The sequence below is a fragment of the Pseudophryne corroboree genome, chromosome 1, assembly GCF_028390025.1.
Source record: "Pseudophryne corroboree isolate aPseCor3 chromosome 1, aPseCor3.hap2, whole genome shotgun sequence".
NCBI classification, from domain to species: Eukaryota; Metazoa; Chordata; class Amphibia; order Anura; family Myobatrachidae; genus Pseudophryne; species Pseudophryne corroboree.
Window position 1 is genome coordinate 496,546,435 of NC_086444.1, and position 18,323 is coordinate 496,564,757.

Below are 18,323 nucleotides of genomic sequence, written 5' to 3' on the forward strand. Positions count from 1 at the left end.
CAAACAGCACATGATGCAAAGAAAAAAAGAGACGCACCAAGGTCGCTGTGTGACTAAGCTAAGCGACACAAGTGGCCGACACAAACACCTGGCCCATCTAGGAGTGGCACTGCAGTGTCAGACAGGATGGCACTTCAAAAAAAATAGTCCCCAAACAGCACATGATGCAAAGAAAAAAAGAGGTGCACCAAGGTCGCTGGATGGCTAAGCTAAGCGACCCAAGTGGCCGACACAAACACCTGGCCCATCTAGGAGTGGCACTGCAGTGTCAGACAGGATGGCACTTCAAAAAAATAGTCCCCAAACAGCACATGATGCAAAGAAAAAAAGAGACGCACCAAGGTCGCTGTGTGACTAAGCTAAGCGACACAAGTGGCCGACACAAACACCTGGCCCATCTAGGAGTGGTACTGCAGTGTCAGACAGGATGGCACTTCAAAAAAATAGTCCCCAAACAGCACATGATGCAAAGAAAAAAAGAGACGCACCAAGGTCTCTGTGTGACTAAGCTAAGCGACACAAGTGGCCGACACAAACACCTGGCCCTTCTAGGAGTGGCACTGCAGTGTCAGACAGGATGGCACTTCAAAAAAATAGTCCCCAAACAGCACATGATGCAAAGAAAAAAAGAGATGCACCAAGGTCGCTGTGTGACTAAGCTAAGTGACACAAGTGGCCGACACAAACACCTGGCCCATCTAGGAGTGGTACTGCAGTGTCAGACAGGATGGCACTTCAAAAAATAGTCCCCAAACAGCACATGATGCAAAGAAAAAAAGAGACGCACCAAGGTCGCTGTGTGACTAAGCTAAGCGACACAAGTGGCCGATACAAACACCTGGCCCATCTAGGAGTGGCACTGCAGTGTCAGACAGGATGGCACATCAAAAAAATAGTCCCCAAACAGCACATGATGCAAAGAAAAAAAGAGACGCACCAAGGTCGCTGTGTGACTAAGCTAAGCGACACAAGTGGCCGACACAAACACCTGGCCCATCTAGGAGTGGCACTGCAGTGTCAGACAGGATGGCACTTCAAAAAAATAGTCCCCAAACAGCACATGATGCAAAGAAAAAAAGAGATGCACCAAGGTCGCTGTGTGACTAAGCTAAGCGACACAAGTGGCCGACACAAACACCTGGTCCATCTAGGAGTGGCACTGCAGTGTCAGACAGGATGGCACTTCAAAAAAATAGTCCCCAAACAACACATGATGCAAAGAAAAAAAGAGACGCACCAAGGTCGCTGTGTGACTAAGCTAAGCGACACAAGTGGCCGACACAAACACCTGGCCCATCTAGGAGTGGTACTGCAGTGTCAGACAGGATGGCACTTCAAAAAAATAGTCCCCAAACAGCACATGATGTGAAGAAAAAAAGAGACGCACCAATGTCGCTGTGTGACTAAGCTAAGCGACACAAGTGGCCGACACAAACACCTGGCCCATCTAGGAGTGGCACTGCAGTGTCAGACAGGATGGCACTTCAAAAAAATAGTCCCCAAACAGCACATGATGCAAAGAAAAAAAGAGACGCACCAAGGTCGCTGTGTGACTAAGCTAAGCGACACAAGTGGCCGACACAAACACCTGGCCCATCAAGGAGTGGCACTGCAGTGTCAGACAGGATGGCAGATTTAAAAAATAGTCCCCAAACAGCACATGATGCAAAGAAAAAAAGAGGTGCAATGAGGTAGCTGTGTGACTAAGCTAAGCGACCCAAGTGGCCGACACAAACACCTGGCCCATCTACAAGTGGCACTGCAGTTTTCTAGCGAGAGGATGAGTGCTTCCATCCTCACGTGAATCTGAACCACTAGCCATGAACATAGGCCAAGGCCTCAGCCATTCCTTGCCACTCCGTGTCGTAAATGGCATATTGGCAAGTTTACGCTTCTCATCAGACGCTTTTAATTTAGATTTTTGGGTCATTTAACTGAACTTTTGTTTTTTGGATTTTACATGCTCTCTACTATGACATTGGGCATCGGCCTTGGCAGACGACGTTGATGGCATTTCATCGTCTCGGCCACTAGTGGCAGCAGCTTCAGCACGAGGTGGAAGTGGATCTTGATCTTTCCCTATTTTAACCTCCACATTTTTGTTCTCCATTTTGTTAATGTGTGGAATTATATGCCAGTATCAATAGCAATGGCCTACTACTATATATACTGCGCACAACTGAAATGCACCACAGGTATAGAATCTAGATGGATAGTATACTTGACGACACAGAGGTAGGTAGAGCAGTGGCCTTCCGTACCGTACTGCTATATATACTGGTGGTCACTGTCAGCAAACTGCAAAACTAAAATGCACCACAAGTATAGAATTTAGATGGATAGTATACTTGACGACACAGAGGTAGGTAGAGCAGTGGCCTTCCATACCGTACTGCTATATATACTGGTGGTTACTGTCAGCAAACTGCAAAACTAAAATGCACCACAGGTATAGAATGTAGATGGATAGTATACTTGACGACACAGAGGTAGGTAGAGCAGTGGCCTTCCGTACCATACTGCTATATATACTGGTGGTCACTGTCAGCAAACTGCAAAACTAAAATGCACCACAGGTATAGAATGTAGATGGATAGTATACTTGACGACACAGAGGTAGGTAGAGCAGTGGCCTTCCGTACCGTACTGCTATAATATACTGGTGGTCACTGTCAGCAAACTGCAAAACTAAAATGCACCACAGGTATAGAATCTAGATGGATAGTATACTTGACGACACAGAGGTAGGTAGAGCAGTGGCCTTCCGTACCGTACTGCTATAATATACTGGTGGTCACTATCAGCAAACTGCAAAACTAAAATGCACCACAGGTATAGAATGTAGATGGATAGTATACTTGACGACACAGAGGTAGGTAGAGCAGTGGCCTTCCGTACCGTACTGCTATAATATACTGGTGGTCACTGTCAGCAAACTGCAAAACTAAAATGCACCACAGGTATAGAATGTAGATGGATAGTATACTTGACGACACAGAGGTAGGTAGAGCAGTGGCCTTCCGTACCATACTGCTATATATACTGGTGGTCACTGTCAGCAAACTGCAAAACTAAAATGCACCACAGGTATAGAATGTAGATGGATAGTATACTTGACGACACAGAGGTAGGTAGAGCAGTGGCCTTCCGTACCGTACTGCTATAATATACTGGTGGTCACTGTCAGCAAACTGCAAAACTAAAATGCACCACCGGTATAGAATGTAGATGGATAGTATACTTGACGACACAGAGGTAGGTACAGCAGTGGCCTTCCGTACCGTACTGCTATATATACTGGTGGTCACTGTCAGCAAACTGCAAAACTAAAATGCACCACAGGTATAGAATCTAGATGGATAGTATACTTGACGACACAGAGGTAGGTAGAGCAGTGGCCTTCCGTACCGTACTGCTATATATACTGGTGGTCACTGTCAGCAAACTGCAAAACTAAAATGCACCACAGGTATAGAATCTAGATGGATAGTATACTTGACGACACAGAGGTAGGTAGAGCAGTGGCCTTCCGTACCGTACTGCTATATATACTGGTGGTCACTGGTCAGCAAAACTCTGCACTGTACTCCTCCTATATAATATACTAGTGGTCCCCAGTACCCACAATAAAGCAGTGTGAGCACAGATATATGCAGCACACTGAGCACCAATATGGAGCGTTTTTCAGGCAGACAAAGTATACTGGTGGTCACTGGTCAGCAAAACTCTGCACTGTACTCCTCCTATATAATACTGCTGGTCCCCAGTCCCCACAATAAAGCAGTGTGAGCACAGATATATGCAGCACACTGAGCACAGATATGGAGCTTTTTTCAGGCAGATAACGGATAAAACTGGTGGTCACTGATCAGCAAAATTCTGCACTGTACTCCTCCTATATAATACAGCTGCTCCCCAGTCCCCACAATTAAGCAATAAGCACAAACGGAGAGGACGCCAGCCATGTCCTCTCCCTAACATTTCCAATGCACGAGTGAAAATGGCGGCGACACGCGGCTCCTTATATAGAATCCGAATCTCGCGAGAATCCGACAGCGGGATGATGACGTTCGGGCGCGCTCGGATTAACCGAGCCATACGGGAGAATCCGAGTATGCCTCGGACCCGTGTAAAATGGGTGAAGTTCGGTGGGGTTCGGTTTCCGAGGAACCGAACCCGCTCATCACTAGTTTATATGTCATCCTTAGGTTCAGTTGTGTGGTGAGGGAATAGATTTGCTTCTGTTTGGCCACATATTTTATGACTGGCAGCCACCAGCAATGGGTTTTCCTACTATATTGACCATAAATAATTTGAATTGGTCCTGGACCACCATCTCAGGGCACCCCTGCAAGTTCCCCAAGGCACCCCAGGGTGCCTAGGCACACAGTTTGAGAAACACTATATTAACAGTTACTTATATAGTGCCAGTATATTCCATTGCGTTTTACAATAAGGGGTAAAAAGTGAGTGCCAGGGTTCACATCAAAGTCTACGTGGAGTTTGATGGGTAGCTGGAGCTTTATTAAGTGCTACTTAATTCTGTAATTGTCAATATGTAATTAATTCCAATTGTCTATTTAGGCTTATAAATGTTGCAGTTTGTGGTAAATTTGGTCTAAAGGCCCATACACACTTGCCTAGAAAATGAGCAAAGTAGCTCATATTCCCTCTTCCTGAGCGATATCGCTCATTTTCTCGGCAAGTGTGTATGCCGCCAGTGACGATCGATGCGCGGCCCCGCTCAGTGGCGCACCCAGGGGGGGTTTCCGAGTACCCAGAAACCCCCCTCCACTAAAAAAAAAATTTTTTTTTTTTTTTTTAGCTGCATGAGTATTATTAATGACTGTCTAGCGTCCTCTGCAGCCTGCTGTCTTCCTGGTGGCACTTGCAAGTGCAATAAAAGTTTACTTTATTTTAATTATAGTACATATATATCCATGTGCCTACATATATGCACATGTATATACATACATACATACATATAAACACACACACACACACACACATATGATATATATATATATATACATGTGTATATATATGTGTACTGTATGTGTGTGTATATATATATATATGTGTATGCATGTTTAATATGCTATGTATATGTGTATATGGGTTCACTACGATCTCCCGGCGGCCGGCCTCCCGGCGACCAGCATACCAGCGCCGGGAGGCCGGCCGCCGGCTTACCAACAGTGTGGCGAGCGCAAATGAGCCCCTTGCAGGCTCGCTGCGCTCGCCACGCTACGCGCTCCACACTATTCTATTCTCCCTCCAGGGGGGTCGTGGACCCCCACGAGGGAAAATAAGTGTCGGTATGCCGGCGGTCAGGCTCCCGGCGCCGGTATGCTGGTCGCCGGGAGCCCGACTTCCGGCATACTGAAGACCACCCTTGTATATGTATGTGTGTGTGTATGTATGTATATATATATATATATATATATGTGTGTGTGTAGATATATGTATATATATATATATATATATGTGTAGAATATATATATATATACACACACACACACACACACACTAGTTTTACGGACCCAGCATATACTGGGTCACCTCAGTCCCCACCCCCGTGATTGGCTCCGCCCAGTTCTGGAAACCCCCCCATGCAAATCCTGCGTTTGCCACTGCCGCTGTCGGCAGTGCATGCATGCTCTATCTGGACTGTCATCCAGGAGCTGCATGCACGGTCGGCGGCAGCGTGGCGTCATTGAGCGATATGAGCAGTCATATCGCTCAGTGAGGGGAAACACTAGACGACGTCGCTCATAGGGGGTAATTCAGACCTGCTCGCTGCTGTGCATTTGCGCACAGCGGGCGAGCAGGCACAAACTGCGTATGCGTATGCACCACAATGGGCAGTCACGTCGCACAGGTTCAAAGCGGATTCCTGCTCAAAGATGGGTTTGTGCGATGGATCCGTTCGCACTGACGATCGCAAGGACATTGACAGGAAGAAGGCGTTTGTGGGTGTCAACTGACCATTTTCAGGGAGTGTCTGGAAAAACACAGGCGTGTCCATGTGTTTGCAGGGAGGGTTCCTGGCGTTAATTCCTGTCCCGGACAGGCTGATGTGATCGCAGTGGCTGAGTAAATACTGGGCTGAGCAGAGACTGCACAAAATCAGTTTGTACAGCTCTGCTACACATGCGATCGCACACTTGTACAGCTAAAATACAGTCCCCTGTAGGCGGCAACTATCTGTTCGCAGCAGTGCAAAAATTGCTTGCTAGCGATCAGGTCTGAATTACCGCCATAGAGCGACGTCGTCTAGTGTGTATAGACCTTTAATCACCCCATCCATAAAAATGACAGTGGTGTGGGTCCCTTTGCAAACTTGCTGCCATTGGCCCTCATTCCGAGTTGTTCGCTCGCTAGCTGCTTTTAGCAGCATTGTACACGCTGAGCCGCCGCCTACTGTGAGTGAATCTTAGCTTTGCAGAATTGCGAACGAAAGATTTGCATAATTGCGAATAGAAATTTCTTTGCAGTTTCTGAGTAGCTCGACACTTACTCTGCCACTGCGATCAGTTCAGTCAGTTTCGTTCCTGGTTTGACGTCACAAACACGCCCTCCGTTCGGCCAGCCACTCCCCCGTTTCTCCAGCCACTCCCGCGTTTTTCACAGAAACAGCAGCGTTTTTCCGCACACACCCATAAAACGGCCAGTTTCCGCCCAGAAACACCCACTTCCTGTCAATCACACTCCGATCACCAGAACGATGAAAAATCCTCGTTAAGCCGTGAGTAAAATACCTAACTTTTGAGTAAAATAACTAAGCGCATGCGCTCTGCGAACCATGTGCATGCGCAGTAAGCGACTAATCGCAATATAGCGAAACTCGGCAACGAGCGAACAACTCGGAATGAGGGCCATTGTGAAGAAAATGATAAAATCATGTTTGCGGAAGCAAACTGTTAATGTGTAAGTCATTGAGATTCTGATATTCTAATGCTTATCTTGATGTTTAGAACAGGTGCCAATAATTCATTTCATCTTTTCCGATTGATTGTTTATGGGTTGTTGTCTTTCATCACATAAAGAAAAGTTCTGATGACACAGACCTGTTCATTTGCTAAGATCAAGGTACATTAGGTAAAAGAGTACATCTTCATGTAAATAATACAATTCACCACACCAAACACTGCAACACAAACAGTGGATTATTTGTTATACATTTTCACTTTGATTACTTTGATACATTTTCTAATTATATTCTTTTTGTTTTTATTTATTTATGCTTCTATTTAGGATATAATACACTGTTGAAAGAAAAAAACATGTACTTCAGCAATTCATTTATATTCATTGGTTACAAATTATGGCTGTAAAGTACAAGAATAATTAATTCTAGTTCAGAGCAAATACTTTGTGCAATATCTTGTGTTAATTGGCACAAAAGATGAATGAGCTGTCAAACGGATGTAAGAGTAAAATGTGTTGACTTAATAATTAATTTTAAGGCAAAAGCCAGAAAAATTGAAGCGTGTGAAGAGTGAAGTGTTATGAGTACTATGGGTCAGGCAGCTTTCAGCGCAATTGACACTTTTAGTTGCACTTAGTTTCTTCTGTCATTGTATATAGTAGTTTAACTACTTTATTATTCTATAGCTCTTTTAGAATATGAAGCTGATGTACTGTATTGCACTTTCTGTATGTTTGCTAATGATATTGTTAATGTTTTTCAGGACCGTGGTAAACATTTGGAGAAGGTTCATACTGTCATTGGAGATAAGTGCTGTGATTTGGATTCCATCATTTCCACATTAACTTATGCTTATTATTTAGGCAAGGTAAATGCTGCTTTTATAACGTGATTATTAACCTAACCTCCCAGAAAACATCAGCACAGAAGATAGCAAAGACCAGAGTCTGTGCTATTCTCTATGCATCTCGCATATTTCTGTATTTTCTAACTACAATCAATGCATTAGCTTCTATGAGAATTCTAAAGAAGAGCTAGGACAAGTAAAGCGATGGTGGCATGTGATTCGCTAGCTGGGAGTTCCAAATCTGTTACATTAAAAGTCCTGTTTTTAATAAGGGGAATATGTTAATATTGTGTGGAGAACAAATTGACCTTATAGTACAGTTGTAAAATTGAGACAAAAGTGGCATGATCCCTAAAGGTAATGTTCTATTTAATATTTTGGTAGGTCATTGTCTATCATTATCTGAATTTACAAACAAATGGCTAAAATATAAAACATTCTAGATTCATGATCAGTAAGTTATATCAGTGGATTGGATGCACGTCCTTGCTGATGACTTAAGAGGACTACTATTGCCCTTAACAATGTTTAGTCTAGGCAGTGGCGGAACTAGCGCCAGTGAAGAGGTGCATTTCATTGAGGCCGGCCGCTGAAGGGGTCCACAGCCGTCGGCATTACAAAGAGTCACACTGACTAACGTTAATGCCGCTGCCAGCGCTGCGCCTGCTGCCAGTGTCCTGGCTGTAGCGATAATGCACCGCATAATTGGTTCCTGGCCAGAGAGGGAGGAGGGGCCGTTCTTCCCTCTCCTTCCCCTCTCAAGCACGTGCGCCCACCCCACATACTTGGTGCTGTGCTGCAGGTGAAGGGTGAGGAGGGACATCTCCCATCTCCTTCCCTCTCCCCTCAAGCGCCTCCTCCCAGACATTTGTGCTCCTGCTTACTGTGATGCTAAATGCCCGGCCAGAGGGGAAGGAGGGGTAGCCGTCTCTGCTCCTCCCCACAGACTCATTTATACTTTCTGTGTGGGACTGGCCAGCTGGAGGGGGATGAGGGGCCGCTCTCTCAGCTCCTCACCCCCCATTCATCATGTAGTGCAGTACAAGCTATAGAGGCCAGGTAGGGAAAAAACAATGCTAGAGTAGTACAAGTGTTGCGCAGCATCTCACACTTTTTTTGTCTCTGTCCTCTCTCTCTCCCTTGGCCCCCCCACTCTCTTTCACCCCACCCCTCTCTCTCTTCCCTACCTTGCACACTCTCTCTCCCTTGAGCCCCTCTATCTCTCTCCCTCTGTCTCCCCCCTCTCTCTCTGCCTCCCTAGCCATATATCCTCTTTCTCAGTCCCCCCCTGTATCTCTACCCCTCGCTCACTCCGTCTCCGCCCCCTCTCTCTCTGTTCTCCAGCACCTCTCTTCCTTCCTCTTCACCCATCTCTTTCTCCATCTCCCCCTCCAACTCAGTCTGCCTCTCTCTCCATCTACCCCCTCTCTCTCTTTCTCAGTCTCCCCCTCTCTCTCTCTCCATCTCTTCCCCCTCTCCGTCTCCCCCTCCCTCTCTCCATCCTTATCTCTCTTCATCTCTACACTCTCTCTTCCCCTCCATTTCCCGTCTCTCTCTCTCTCTCTCTCTCTCTCTCTCTCTCTGTTCCCCTGCACCTCTCTTCACCCCCTCTCTCTCTTACTCCCTCACTCTCCTCTTCCCTAACATAAATCCTCTTCATTCCTTTTAGTAAATTCTTTCACTAGCATTTTCTTTCCTCCGCTCTCATGTTAAAGCTGCTTTTATTTTTTTTCTGCCAGTTTCCCCCACTGATACTTTCCCTTCATGTCCCAGTGAACCCTTTCATCCCAATTTACCCACCTTTAGTCCCTCCTACAGAGACCTCTCATACCCTCTGAAACTCTTCTACTTCTTCCAGTCACCCTCTCCATCCTCCAGTGCCTCTCTCTGGCATCCACTGCTTCTCCCTCTCACCTTCTCCCCGTCAACCTTTTTTTTTTTCACCCATTGTCCATCCCTTTCGCCAACTCTCCATCTCCCTGTCACCCTCTGCCTCATCCCCGTGATACTCTCCATCTCCCTGTCACCCTCTGCCTCATCCCCGTGATCCTCTGCCTCATCTCTGTCACCGGTACAGTACCTCACCCTGACACCCACTGTCATGTGGCATATTGTGAACTTGGGATGGGGTGGATGAGGGGAGCTCAAAGCATAGTTTTGCACCCGGGCCCACCACTCACAAGTTCCGCCACTGATTCTAGGTATGCAAGCATCACAGCCTTAAAAATTACAAAGCAATATTTATGCATAAAGAGCCTAATTCAAGGTTGATTGCAAAACAACATTTTCCTCTAATGGGCAAAACCATATGTACTGCAGGTGGGGCAGATATAACATGTGCAGAGATGTGGGTTGGTTATATTGTTTCTGTGAAGGGGAAATACTGGCTGTTTTATTTTTTTACACTGAAATTTAGATTTCATTTTGACACACCCCACCCAAATCTAAAGGGGGGTACACATGTAGAGCAATCCAACTAGATTGCTTAGAAGTTAAGCACACGTCGCTCTGTGTGTATACCCCACAGCGATAGCGATGTGCGGCCCTGTGCACCGCTATCGCTGAGTCTAGAATCTGGCTAGATGCGGTCTAGTTAGGATTCAGCTAGCACACATTGCAGGTATGTAGACACCCGCTGCGATGTGTGCTAAGCTCACATCGGGCTCAGCACACATTGTGCTGAGCCCGAATCGGCCCATGTGTACCCCCCTTAATTCTCTCTGCACATGTTATATCTGCCCCCCCTGCAGTGCACATGGTTTTGCCCATTAGAGGAAGATTTTTCTTTTGCAGTCAACCTTGAATTAGGCCCAAAATGTCAAAGATGGATGCAATCAAGTATTGCTTTTATTTATTAACCCATAACTTACTTTATTTGGAGGGCATTAGAGCATAGTGCCTGTTTACATTTGGCACAATATTCATGTATGTAACTACAAGTTTAGTAATGGCAAGCACACACAAGCCCCTTAGAGACATGTAGTATGATTGCCTGCAACTTTTAAGGAGCATATCTTTTGTATGTCCATAAGCCCGGTGTAAAGATCCATACACACTGAGCGTTTTTGCCCAGCGTGTATGCACAGGGATGGTCGCTGACATCGCTGGGTTGAAAATCGCTCAGTGTAATACACACTGAGCTATTTCCCCCCCTGCCCAGTGATACCAGCAGATGAACGGCGGCCACCGGCGATGAAGCAGGAGCGCGCATCAGCACTCATCGCCGGGGCATACACACTGGGCGGCTTTGAGCTGAAAGCAGCTCAATTGATTTGCTTATTTGCCAAATAAAATCTTGTTATGATACAGCAAGAATGAAATAGACCGTGTAATAATGCTACTGGTCCAGATAACACAATAAAAGTAAACACTACAGAAAAACCCTGCTGTTATCTGAATCACTCAATAAACCACCAAAAACAAATATTCTGCTGCTTATTTTAAAAAGAACATTGTAGTGATTTTTAGTAGTAGATGTGTGTTTCTCTTTTAGATCACAACCTTGTAGTCTTCAGTGATCGCGCTGAGACAAAAAAAAAGTGGGTCCCAGGGACCCCTCACTTTTAAAAATTGGGGTCCTACCTGTCCTTTTCTGGGTCCCATCGGAATGAAGGTTTTAATTAGTCATATTAATGATTCAAATATAAAAACACAAACTTGATTTGGACACTACAAAAGGGGTGCAAGGGGGAGGATGGGGTGACGATGCTGCTGGGCTGTGTAGCATACAGGACACCCCGCACTTTAGATGTAATTAGACATTTTGGTGACCTTGTGGCAGAAAGAGAATTGGTTCTCCCGCACCGACACTGAAAACTGCGATAGTGCGCGCCGAAGGCGCGCTGGAATTTTTTAGGGGCGTAGCTTCGTGGGGAAGGGGCGTGCTCACATAATAGTACCAATTCACATTATTCCACACAGTAGTGCCGCTTATACACGTTGCACCAGGTAGAACCTCCTATACACACTGAGCCAAGGAGAGCACGTTATACACATTGCGCTAGGCAGCACGTTATACACATTGCGCCACACGTTGCACCAGGTAGAGCACGTTATACACATTGCACCAGGTAGAGCACGTTATACACATTGCGCCACACATTGCACCAGGTAGAGCACGTTATACACATTGCGCCAGGTAGAGCACGTTATACACATTGCGCCAGGCAGAGCACGTTATTCACATTGCGCCAGGCAGAGCACGTTATTCACATTGCGCCAGGCAGAGCACATTATACACATTGCGCCAGGCAGAGCACGTTATGCACATTGCGCCAGGCAGAGCACGTTATGCACATTGCGCCAGGCAGAGCACGTTATTTACATTGCGCCAGGCAGAGCACGTTATGCACATTGCACCAGGTAGAGCACTTAACAATTATATGATTAAAAAACAGGACAACATTATTAAATAATACATTTTCTATATGTAATGGATTTATGGTGCCGCTATAATAGAGCCCCAGACTGGATTTAGACACTACAAAAGTGTTGTGGGGGAGGGAGGGTGACAATGCTGCTGGGCTGTTATCATATCGGAAGTATGCATTCAGGATCCTGGCTGTCGGGATCCCAGCAGCCGTAATACCGATGCCGGAATCCTGACAGCCGCCACAATACCAACGCTGGCATCCCGAGGAGATCAGGATCCCGGCAACGATATCCTGACAGTCAGGATCCTGAAGGGAAGTATGCACTGCCACCACTGGTTTAGTGTGCGGGTGGGAAGGGGGGGGGTTAGGATATGGTGTTGGGGAGGTTAGGGTTAGGCTGCAGGGGAGGGGGGTATAAGTGTTAGGCACTAAGGGGGTGGGTTAGGTTTAGGCTGCGGGAAACGGAGGGTAAGGAGTGGGAGGTTAGGGTACCCTCTGCACTCGTCACTCTTGCCGGCTTTGCTGCGATCGGGATGCTGGTGTCGGTATACTAAATGCCAACATCCTGACCGACGACTTCGGATACTTGGTACAACCAATGGATTTAAGTCATGCTGCCTGTAATTTATGTGCTGACTGATCAACTTCAGTGACACTCACTGTGCTGGCTGCCTTTACAGTAACCAGCGGCAACCAGCAGTAACCAAGAAAGGCAGCCAGAACAGTGAGTGTCACTGAAGTTGATCAGTCAGCACATAAATTACAGGCAGCATGACTCGAATCCAGTGGTTGTATCAAGGGTCCTGTATGCTGCAGAGACCAGCAGCACTGTCACCCTCTCGCCTCACCCTCACTCCATACCACAAAAATGTTGCCTTTAACACATGTTTGCCGGCGCCATGCAGCCCCCATCTCCGCCATCCCACCGATATGAACAGCCCCCCAGCCGCCACCGTAAGTTCAGCTCACCCTTCCGCACAGCACGCACAGTCCGCGGTCACCGGCGATCAACTTCCCCGCAGCACAGTGTGTAGCGCGCCGCAGAGCCGTCCTTGCTCTCTGTCCGGCTCCCGTGAAGCTGCAGCGGGTGATCGGCAAGAAGGGAGGGGGGGGGGGGGGGTGGCGTCCTCACTGTCTGTCCGGCTCCCGTGAAGCTACAGCGGGTGATCGGCGGGGGCGTCCTCACTCTCTGTCCGGCTCCCTTGAAGCTGCAGCAGGTGATCGGGGGAAGGGGGGGGGGGGGAGGAGGGAGGGAAGCCGTCCTCACTCTCTGTCCGGGGGCCCGCGCCGCCACAAGAGGACTTACAGGAAGCTGCTTGAACAAGATGACCAGCTTCAGCGGAGCGCGTCCCCGGGGACCCACACAGTTTAGAAAAGTGAGTCCCCGGACCACAGATCAGGGTAAAATACGCGCTATAGCGCGTATTTGCGAACACTGGTCTTGCTGGTGATACCGAGAATCTATGCTAAATCATTATGGTCTGATAGTTAATAATTTAAAATGACTTGCAATTTATTAAATTTCTCATTGATTGGAATACATAGGGCTGTAGAGAGCAAGACCAGACCTGGGTACTTTAGGGGGCATGACCTAATGTAACGAAGTGTGGCCATACCTTATTACAAAAAAAAAGAAAATATTGTATTAGCGGCGTCATGCCTCTCCGCAATCGGTTGTGTATATATTCTCTTTGTGATCAGGACCTGGAAGTGACATAACGAGAGGGCAGTAGATAACTTCTGCCCTTACAGCACCTCAGTGTTTTATCCATTCTCCGTTTGTTTGAGGTTATTTCTTTTTATCCATGCACCATTGAACCCTCGCGGGCTCGCGTCGCCCGCCACGCTTCGGGCATCGGTGTCTTGCTCCGCTCCACTTCGCTCGCCACAGGTTACTATTCCAAATAGTTTGTGACATGGACCCAGGGGCTTATGGGAAAGGTCCTCTCCACGAAGGGAAACTAAATGCTAAACTCTCAGCAAGGAGTAGATTGAGGGGTAGTGCAGTCAGTGCGATGCCTCACTTCTGCACAGTCAGCATGTGCTAGACTTGGTAGACAAGCAGAAGCCGCAGACAGGCAAGAAGGGGTGCTGAGCAAACGGTGGTCTTGTGCCCCCGTCAGGCCCCTCTGTCAGGCCTGGGCCCAGGTAAGTAGTACCCACTCCCCCATGTGAATGTTACCAAATATTAGAAAGATGACAGTGGCATTCTAAATGCATAAACCTATTTAAAGCATGTACACTGTAGGATTCCTAACCAAACACAACAGAGGAAAACTATGAATACTACTTGTGTGGTGTGGAAGGTAATAGGGAGTTTGTGTGTTTTTTCCTTTTTTTCCCCTACTTATTGTACATTGATTGTATTGGCTAGTTAGTTTTTATTTTCTTATTGTTCTTTCGGAGGGTTATAGGGAGTTAGTTTTTTAAACAGATGGGAGGGGCCGTGATTGAGAGTCTCACTCAGTGCGTGTCGTGCAAGATGTATGCGCACCTGGAGCAGCCGACCCAGGGCGAATACATATGCACGAGATGTGAGCAAACGGTTGACCTGGAAGCACAGGTAACTGATCTAGAGCAAACCGTTACGCGACTGAGGGATATTTACAATCTCGAGTGAAGTTTAGATAGAATGGTGGAGGAGTTGCAGCAGGGGTCACTGGTAGACAAGGATAATCAGGTAGGCAGTTGGGTCACTGTTAGAAGGAAGAAAAAGAGGGGGAGGCACGACATCTCGGATCTATCAAACCCGAACAAATTTGCCCGATTGGACGAAGATTCAGGGGATGATAGCGACGAAATGACGGAGCTGGAGGAGACTGTTCACTCTAGCAACCGGAGGAGTGGTCTCTCTGGCTCAGATGGGATGAAAGCTAGAGAGGCGCCCAGGCAGATGGTGGTGGTAGGGAACTCTATCATCAGGAAGGCAGATAGGGCAATCTGCTACCGGGATCATGATCGCCGTATGGTCTGTTGTCTCCCGGGTGCTCGGGTACGTCACATCGCGGACAGGGTAGATAGATTATTGGTAGGGGCTGGGAATGACCCGGCAGTCTTGGTGCACGTTGGCACCAATGACAAAGTTAATGGTAGGTGGGATGTCCTTAAGGAAGACTATAGGGACTTAGGCCAGAAACTTAAACAAAGGACATCTAAGGTAATATTCTCCGAAATATTACCAGTGCCACGCGCTAGCCCAGGAAGACAGAGGAAGATTAGGGAGGTAAATGTGTGGCTTAGAGACTGGTGCAGGAAAGAGGGGTTTGTGTTCTTGGAACACTGGGCGGACTTCTCAGTCAGGCGCCATCTCTTTTCTCCCGATGGATTGCAACTGACTGAGAAAGGGGCTGCGGTGCTGAGGGGAAGGATGGTTAGTATGTTGGAGGAGATTTTAAACTAGTAGCCGGGGGGGAGGGTTTAGCTAGAGACTATGGGTCAAGCAGGGAGAATAGTAGGGATGGTGGTAGTGAGATAAATGGGGGATAGAGCAGCCGGTAAGGGTATTTACATGGGTTCTAATAAGGGTATCAAGAAAGGTATTGCCAAAGCATTAACTAATAACAATTATGTGTCATCTTTACAGCCTATAGAAAATGATGTACGGGACATAAGGGAAAATACTTATGTCAGGGCGGTAAATTTAGATGGGAATATTGGGTTGATCAAAGAGAAATATAAGGTGGGCAATACTAAGTGGAATGGGAGCAAGAAGGACAGTCTGTATCAGTAACTCAATGGATGCACTAGTAAAGGATAGGATATCATTAAAAAAACAAACGAATAAAGGAACAGCTAAACTAAAATGTATGCTTTCAAACGCTAGAAGTCTAGCAGGTAAAATGGGGGAATTGGAATTTTTAGCATCAAAGGCTGAGTATGACATTATAGGTATTACGGAAACATGGGGGGACGACTCTCACGACTGGGTTGCAAACTTGGAGGGGTATTCTCTTTTCAGGAGGGACAGGGCAAGCAAAAGAGGAGGGGGTGTATGTCTTTATGTTAAACCATCACTTAAACCATACTTAAAGGAGGTTATCTGTGAGGAAACTGGTGATAATGTGGAGTCACTATGGGTTGAAATGTCAAGTGGGGGTATTGATGCAAAAAAACTAGTCATAGGCTTGTGCTACAAACAGCCAGATATTAGCATACAGGAGGAAGAACAGCTCTTGCAACAAATTGAAACGGCTGCGGGATTGGGGGACACCCTTGTGATTGGGGATTTCAGTTTCAGGAAACATAGTTACAGGGGTTCCACCAAAACTTTTAACTTTAGGAAGGCTAATTTCAGTATGCTGAGATGTGCACTTAACGACATAGAGTGGGAGATTTTGTTTAATAACAAGAATACTTCGGAAATGTGGGATGTTTTAAAGGGGTTGCTGGATAGCAATATTCATAAATTTATTCCCATGGGCAGTAAACGCAGGAGTATTAAACTCAAGCCGATGTGGCTTAACAAGAAGGTTAAGGCAGACAAGGATAAAAAAAAGCGGGCTTTCAAAGCATTTAAATCTAATGGAAAGGAAGAGTCCTTCAAGTATTACCAGGAATGTAATAAGAAATGCAAAAAAGCAATAAGAGCAACTAAAATGGAAAATGAAAAGCAAATTGCTATAGTGAGTAAAACCAATCCTAACATTTTTTAAAAATACATAAACGGCAAAAGGCTAAAAAAGGAGAATATAGGTCCATTAAAAGATGAAATTGGAGAATTGATAAATGATGACGAAATAAAAGTGGAAATACTGAACAATTTTTTTTCATCAGTATTCACCAGAGAAGAACTGTTGGTGGGAGTAGAGCATAACGTTTGTGACAGTAAAGATCCATGGTTAGAAACTTGTTTAAGTGAAGAAGTAATCCGAGAGAGACGAAGCAAAATTAAGGTTAATAAATCACCTGGTCTCGATGGACTTCACCCGAGGGTTCTTATGGAACTTAGTTCACAACTAGCACTACGCCTATACTTGATTTTCTATAGTTCAATTAGATCAGGCATGGTACCGAAGGACTGGCGTATAGCTGAGGTAGTGCCATTATTTAAAAAGGGATCCAAAAATCTTCCGGGTAACTACAGACAAGTTAGTTTGAAGTCTATAGTGGGTAAAATATTGGAAGGAATTCTAAGGGACAGCATACAGGAGTATCTACAGACCACTAGGATTATTAGCAAGAACTAGCATAAGTTTGTGAGGGACAGGTCATGCAAGACTAATTTAATTAGCTTCTATAAGGAAGTGAGCAATAATCTTGATCAGGGAAAAGCAGTGGATGTAGTCCTCCTAGATTTTACAAAAGCATTCGATACAGTGCCTCACAGGAGACTGATCATCAAATTAAAGGAGCTTGGCCTAGGAAAAACTGTTTGCACATGAATAAGCAACTGGTTGGATAGCAGGGTACAGCGAGTAGTGGTCAACGGGAAGTACTCAACCTGGTCCCCAGTAGTCAGCGGAATACCACAAGGGTCCGTACTCGGGCCACTACTGTTCAACATATTTATCAATGACCTAGAAATAGGCCTGGAAAGCACAGTGTCAATCTTTGCAGATGATACTAAACTGTGTAAGGTAATTATCTCGGAATTGGATGTGGTGTCCTTACAGAATGAGCTATCTAAACTTGAACTCTGGGCGTCTAAATGGAAAATGAGGTTCAATACAGACAAATGCAAGGTTATGCATTTCGGGACTAAAAACAAACTTGCAGCCTACATACTAAATGGGGAACGACTAGGTAAAACAGATTTGGAAAGGGATTTGGGGGTACTCATTGATAATAGGCTTAATAACCATACACAATGTCAAAGCGCAGTAAAGAAGGCAAGTAAGGTGCCAGCGTGCATAAAACGGGGAATTGAGTCAAGGGACTTGGATGTAATCCTGCCGCTGTATAAGGCATTGGTTCGTCACCCTTTTTACACATTGGGGCAAAGATTCCCCCTTTTTACACATCACGTCAGGCAGATTCCCCCTTTTTACACATTACGTCAGGCAGATTCCCCCTTTTTACACATTGTGTCAAAGATTCCCCCTTTTTACACATTACAGCAGGCAGATTCCCCCTTTTTACACATTGCGGCAGGCAGATTCCCCCTTTTTACACATTGCGTCAGGCAGATTCCCCCTTTTTACACATTGCGTCAGGCAGATTCCCCCTTTTTACA

General features: G+C 46.1%; 1 protein-coding gene across 11 annotated transcripts in view; it reads left to right on the forward strand.

Annotated features, from left to right (window-relative positions):
* The window catches only part of PRUNE2 (prune homolog 2 with BCH domain), a 553,043-nt gene that overhangs the window by 105,647 nt on the left and 429,073 nt on the right, over positions 1 to 18,323 (forward strand). For all 11 annotated transcript variants that reach the window (XR_010171909.1, XR_010171914.1, XM_063913844.1 and 8 more), the window contains exon 2: positions 7,695 to 7,799. Coding sequence is in view for 9 of the 11 variants with exons in the window: in XM_063913844.1 (XP_063769914.1) it covers positions 7,695 to 7,799 (105 nt within the window). In the remaining 2 variants the exon portion in view is untranslated. The remainder of the gene's footprint in view (positions 1 to 7,694; positions 7,800 to 18,323) is intronic.